General features: G+C 39.5%; 2 protein-coding genes across 2 annotated transcripts; one reads left to right on the top strand and one right to left on the bottom strand.

Annotated features, from left to right (window-relative positions):
* The first annotated feature begins 1,331 nt into the window (after positions 1–1,331).
* On the top strand, positions 1,332–2,312 carry LOC117057842 (olfactory receptor 6B1-like). The gene has a single exon (XM_033168683.1). The coding sequence runs from the start codon at positions 1,332–1,334 to the stop codon at positions 2,310–2,312; it is 981 nt and encodes a 326-aa protein (XP_033024574.1).
* Positions 2,313–5,187: 2,875 nt separating this feature from the next.
* On the bottom strand, positions 5,188–6,102 carry LOC117057843 (olfactory receptor 6C3-like). The gene has a single exon (XM_033168685.1). The coding sequence runs from the start codon at positions 6,100–6,102 to the stop codon at positions 5,188–5,190; it is 915 nt and encodes a 304-aa protein (XP_033024576.1).
* Positions 6,103–6,418: the final 316 nt, after the last annotated feature.

Raw genomic sequence — 6,418 nt, forward strand, 5'->3', positions numbered from 1 at the left:
TCTTGCAAAGGGACTGTGGAAAGGAGTTGTTTTAAATATCCCACATGGTAGAAGACACAATAGACAGTGTGGGTCTTCTATGAAACCTATTGCACCGCACTCCAAACACAACATAGAAGTAATCAGTTTCTTTCTTTGAGGGTGAAAAACTATGAATGAGGAAGCCTTTTCTAAGAGAGAGCATGCCAACCGGTACAGGGCTGGCGTTCAGCAGCTGTTCCTGATATTTTGAATCACTATGAGATTGCATTGAATTACATTGTTTTGATGCATTGTTTTGTTTAAATTATTGTTTTTGATCATAGTGATCATTTTTTAACACTCTTGTTACTGTGAGCCACTTTGAGATCAACCTTTGTTGAAAAGCAGAATAAATATGATGTGGGCTGAGTCCTGTGTACACCGATGGAATCCACATAACAATCTCTGTGGATGTTATTTTCAGGCTGAATGCAACAGAAACATTGGCTACCATTGTCACAAAAAATGGACGTAGCTCAGTGGCAGAGCATGCAGAAAGTCCTGGTTTCAACCCCTGGCATACCACCCATTCTGTGATTACTTTATGAATAAGCAACATGTGTTGTGAAAGATCTTTGAGACCCCAGAGAGCTGCTACCTGCTATAATGGACCATACTGATCTAGATGGATCAGTGGTCTCAGTCAGTATGAGGCAGCTTCATAGGTTTGGAAATTCTGCAAAATGCATTTATTTTTTATTCATACAGAGTTACCAAAGTAGCAGGAACCCAATAAGGTCCCACAATCAATTAAGTTTGCAAACAAGATTAATTGATAAAACCACCCTTCATTAGAAGACACTTCCAAGGCAATCTCAACATGTTCATCGAGAAATGAACATGCAAAGGTCTGCTTTCTCAGATCAACTGATTATTTTGCCCAAATTCTATATATATAAATGTGAAATATTAACCTTTATATGAGACTGATGATGTTTATTTTATGGGTGTATATCCTGTCTTTGAGAAGACATTCTCGCTCTTGAACTTTGCAATGTCTGGCTGACTTTACGTTGCACACATAGCCCATGCTCTGCTTCATACCTCATTCTCCTACAAAGGTAGAGGCAAAATTACAGACCCATGTCAAATAGAACATTTTGGTGGGTCACTCATTTATTCAAAAGTTAGTTTTGCAACACCTGTGGAATTGTTTCATCTAACCTTTTAATTTGCCATGTTTCTTAGAGATTTCATCCACCTTTGAACTATTAAAAGATCCATGAACAGATTCATTTTTTAAAGAACTGTGTATATGGTTATCTTCATGAGTGTACTTCTGTTTCTGTTATTTGTGCACAGTAAATGCAATGGGAACCCAGAACTGGAGGAACCAAACAGACTTTGCAGAATTCATTCTCTTGGGATTTAGTGATGTTCCTGAACTGCAGTTAATTTTCTTTTTGATGTTTCTTCTGATCTACACTGTGACCATGACTGGAAACCTTCTGATTGTTGTTCTTATCATGTGTGACCAGCATCTTCATACCCCCATGTACTTCTTTCTGGGAAACCTTTCATGCCTGGAGACCTTCTACAGCTCAACCATAGTACCAAGGATGCTAGCAAGCTTCTTGACTGGAGAGAGGACAATTCCCATGTGGGGCTGTTTTTTACAATATTATTTCTTCGGCTCTCTTGTGGGTTCAGAATGTTATCTGCTGGCTGCTATGTCTTACGATCGGTATTTAGCAATTTGCAAACCTCTTCACTATTCAGCCTTAATGAATCATACATTGTGCATACAGTTTATGATGGGATCATGTGCAAGCTGTTTTCTACTTAACACTATAACAACATATTTGATGTCTCAGCTATCATTTTGTAGTCCTCTTATTCTTGATCATTTCTTCTGTGATTTCACCCCAGTTATAAAGCTTGCCTGTGGTGATACCCAACAGATGGAATTAATGGCTTTCTTCCTCTCTTCCCTAATAGCTCTAGCCCCATTTCTTTTGATTTTGGTGTCCTATGGTTTGATCATCTCCACTATCCTAAGAATTCCATCAAACACAGGGAGACGAAAGGCCTTTTCCACTTGTTCATCCCATCTTATGGTGGTTATAGTTTTCTACGGAACCCTTGTCATTGTCTACATGTTTCCCAAAACAAACACATTGAAAGACCTGAACAAAGTCTTCTCCATCTTTTATACAGTTCTAACCCCCATTGTCAATCCCATTGTATATTGCCTGAGAAACAGAGAGATAAAGGACGCTATGAGTAATCTTATCTGTCAGTTGTTTAATTTTGTAAGGAGAAGGACATCTTTCCACAGCAGCTTTGGGTAGAATGAAAAAAAGAATTACTGATTATGAAGTGATATAGGATAATGTTTGGGTTAGATCCAATGAATTGTTTGACAGAGTAAGGCACTTCTGACAAAAACACCTTGTTTTGAATAGAAGACATTCCTCCATCAGACTTCTTGGAATCACCCCTCTGTGTTGAGTGAGTGAATAAATATTTCTGGCCATCTCAAATGGTATCCAGCTAACTTCATTATTTCCTTCTGACCCAGCTGAAGTTTAACCAATGTGAAGAAAATATTTTTGCTTAATCTGTTGCATGAATTTAGAAGCTTCTCTATGTGTTTCATATAAGTGTCACTGAATTGTTATCTACCATTGGAATAAGACAAATGATGATGGTCAACCTGCCTTTTAGGAGATAATGTCGCACAAAAATGTGACCCCACTCCAAAATAAGAGGAACTGGATGCAAAAGCGGTGGAGTGAACAGCAAATTATTTAATAAGCATTTTGGACTCTCCTAGTCCTTCCTTGGGGAAAAATAAAATCAGTTTATAAAATAATAACAAAAAAGAATGATAGGTATCTTCTATTTATTTTACTACCATAACAATCTTTTTAGATTTCATTACAAGCCAGGAAAAGAAAATAATTTCCTTTTCATGAAAGCATCACAAATAGTATAAGCTGATAAGACAAAAGCAAGGAACAATAAATGATATATACAGAGATAGATTGGACAGGATGGGGGGGGAGGAAATGAGAAAAAAATAAACAAGGATATTTTGTTAGACATGGTCCTCAATGGTGGGAAAATTAAAAGAAGAAAGCTCGGAGATAGCATAATTGTAGGAAGAAGGCAAAGTACATAGTGGATGACTGTAGTAAAAGGGAATATGGAACAGGAATGCCAGATTCCTGCATGATATGCATAATATACTCATAATATCACAATACAAATCACCTTATAAAATTCCTGCTACAAAGCCTTCTGTTACATCCATTGCCTTTTGAATTGTACACTGCATTGACTATATATTGCATTTTACAATAAAATGATAAACAACAGATAATAAAGTACTCATATCCACTGTGAGAGCAATATTATACACAAGAAGGTGGTATAAAGCAAGCCAACATAAGTTAACCCAGTGTAAAGTTATGTCAGAGCCATACTCTGTTCAGGGGCATGGCAGCTGCCAACCCAAGCCTGTCAGAAGGAAAACAAGACTTTAAAAATAACTTGATTTGCATTACCCAACTTTCCATGTCATGCTACTGCCCAGCTCTGTCACCGCCGTGCCCCCAGAATGCCCCTTTTGGTGGGAATTACACTGGTCTCAGCGCAGCTGAGTTCAGAATCAACTGGCTGAGCTGAAGATCCACCACATCCTAATTCACTCATCCCAGTGGATCTTGCCATAAGATTGCCTCCATCCTTTTTATTTTATATACTTTAATATATCCCAAATGCGGATTCACTAAATCCTGCTTTTTATTATTTCTCCAATCTGTTTCTCCACATATTTGTCTTCACATTGTTGTCCATCTCTGGTTCTGATTAAATTCAATAGATTAACCATATATATTAGTTAAAGGTAAAGGTAAAGGGACCCCTGACCATTAGGTCCAGTCACAGACGACTCTGGGGTTGTGGCGCTCATTTCACTTTACTGGCCATGGGAGCTGGCGTACAGCATCTGGGTCATGTGGCCAGCATGACTAAGCCACTGCTGGGGAACCAGAGCAGCACACGGAAATGCTGTTTACCTTCCCGCCAGAGTGGTACCTATTTATCTACTTGCACTTTGTGCTTTTGAACTGCTAGGTTAGCAGGAGCAGGGAGCAAGCAATGGGTGCTCACCCTGTCGCAGGGATTCAAACCGCTGACCTTCTGATCGGCAAGCCCTAGGGTCTGTGGTTTAACCCACAGCGCCACCTGCATCCTGTATATATTAGTTAACCAACAGTCTAATGAGATTTTGGCATTCAATCCTTCTTCCTGCAGTTAACAATTTCCAATATTATCCTTCTAAACTCTATCCTTAAGATATTGAAACAATATCACTAGTGGGTCATTGGGAAGATCATAACCCAAAATATCCTTTGTTTCACTCAGAAGTAAACTCAGATATATCTGAATTTTCTTCCATGACCACTTGATCTGAAATATGTCAATCACAGGAATTTTGTACTTCCAGCAATTATTTGATGTTCTTATTTAATCTGTTTGGTGCCATCCCAGTCATCACAGAAATAAAGGACCAGCAAATATTAGCATGCCACTCCATCAATAAAAAGTCCCCTTAAGCAGCTGTTGCTATAGCAGCAGCAATTACCTAAGCATGCCTTTAATGAAAAACATTTGGTAGGTTGCCATATATTGAAGAGGTAGGTTTGCCATATATTGAAGAGCAAAAAAGAGGACAGCCCATGCTGCTACCAGGAGGAGTAGGGGAAAGAGGTGTGCAGGTGTGTGGGGCCACCACTGCCATGTCCATGCACCTCTTTCCCCGGCTCAGGCTGGCAGCGGCCATGGCAACAGAGAAGCCCATACCCAAGCCCAAGCTGGCTCCCAGAGAGGAATTCATACCTGCTGTTTAACAACAGTTTGGCATGGCAGTTAACCTAAGGATTGTGCTTCAGTTTATCATCCAAACTGGGAACTGTAGTTAAAGTCTCTCCTTAACCATGATGTATACCCAATAGGCTATGATTAGTAACATTAACCATGATCCCTAGCATAGATGAATCACTAAGACATGCCTTAGCACATCTGTCATGCTTTGCTGTGGTTAAAATACTCAGAAGGAACAGAGAAGATGTGAACTTCAACCCGAAAACCTGCATATTCACAATGTCATGGTAAAGAATATTTTGGCTTCCACGGATGTGTGGACAAAACCTCTGCAAATTATTCTAAAACTCTGCACTTGCTTATGACCCTCCGCAAAGATTCCTTCACCTCTTTGTTCCTCAGGTTGTAGATAAGAGGATTGATTAGAGGGGTTAAGACTGTGTAGAAGACTGATAACATTTTGTCCACTTCCTGCAGAGCTTTCCTTTTTGGAAGAGCATATACAAATATTAAGGATCCATAAAATATAGAAACCACAATAAGGTGGGAAGAACAGGTAGAAAAGGCCTTTTTCCTCCCTGTTGAAGATGGGATCTGTAAGATGGTGGCTATTATATACACATAAGACATCAGTGTCAAGAGACAAGAAGGAATAGTGTCTATGGCTGAGACTATCAGACCCACCAATGTCACCAAAGTGGTGTCACTGCAAGACAGATTAATCACCGGTGTGAATTCACAAAAGAAATGATCAATTTCTCTGGGGCCACAGTAATGTAGTTGAGACATTAAACTCATTACTATTGTCAGAACTGTAATCCCACATAGCCAGGACCCAGCCGACAAGAGAAAGCAGAGTTTCCCATCCATAAGAGTGGCATAGTGGAGGGGCTTACATATGGCTAAATAGCGGTCATAGGACATAGCAGCCAACAGGTAGCATTCAGCAACAACTAGGAATCCAAAACAATAAAGCTGAGTGAAGCAGCCACTAACAGATATAGTTCTATCCCCTGTCAGGAAGCTGGCTAGCATCCGGGGAAGGAGAGTTGAGGTGTAGCAGGTCTCCAAGCAGGACAAGTTTCCAAGGAAGTAGTACATAGGAGTATGAAGGTGACGATCAGAGATTACCAGTGCAATGATGGTGATGTTTCCAGTCATGGTCACAGTGTAGATGATTAGGAACATCATGAAGAATGGAATTTGTAATTTGGGGTCATCCCCAAATCCCAGAAGGATAAATGTGGTCATTGCTGTTCCATTGCTTATTTCAAAATTCTCCATAGGTCCACTGGAGGTTAATTGCTAAAATTGTTGTTTCCCCAGAATTTTAATATTCCAGATTTCAATGATTGCAATCATTCAAATGAAATTTGGAAGAATTTTCCCTGTAGTTAGTTATCATGAAGTGATACATCTATATAATTGATGAATCATGGATATAGTTTGGACTGGAGATCAGCTTAAAATTACAACTCAGTTGTGCGGGTCCTTGTGTCACAGTTGACATCTCATTATCAGTATTCTGCAGACCAAAGAATGTTTATTGATGGCGCGCTATATATAC

Source organism: Lacerta agilis, chromosome 14, assembly GCF_009819535.1.
Source record: "Lacerta agilis isolate rLacAgi1 chromosome 14, rLacAgi1.pri, whole genome shotgun sequence".
NCBI classification, from domain to species: Eukaryota; Metazoa; Chordata; class Lepidosauria; order Squamata; family Lacertidae; genus Lacerta; species Lacerta agilis.

Bases quoted from the DNA above. Each gene is read 5' to 3' on its own strand.
- LOC117057842 (XM_033168683.1), top strand. From the start codon at position 1,332: ATGGGAACCCAGAACTGGAGGAACCAAACAGACTTTGCAGAATTCATT.
- LOC117057843 (XM_033168685.1), bottom strand. From the start codon at position 6,102: ATGACCACATTTATCCTTCTGGGATTTGGGGATGACCCCAAATTACAA.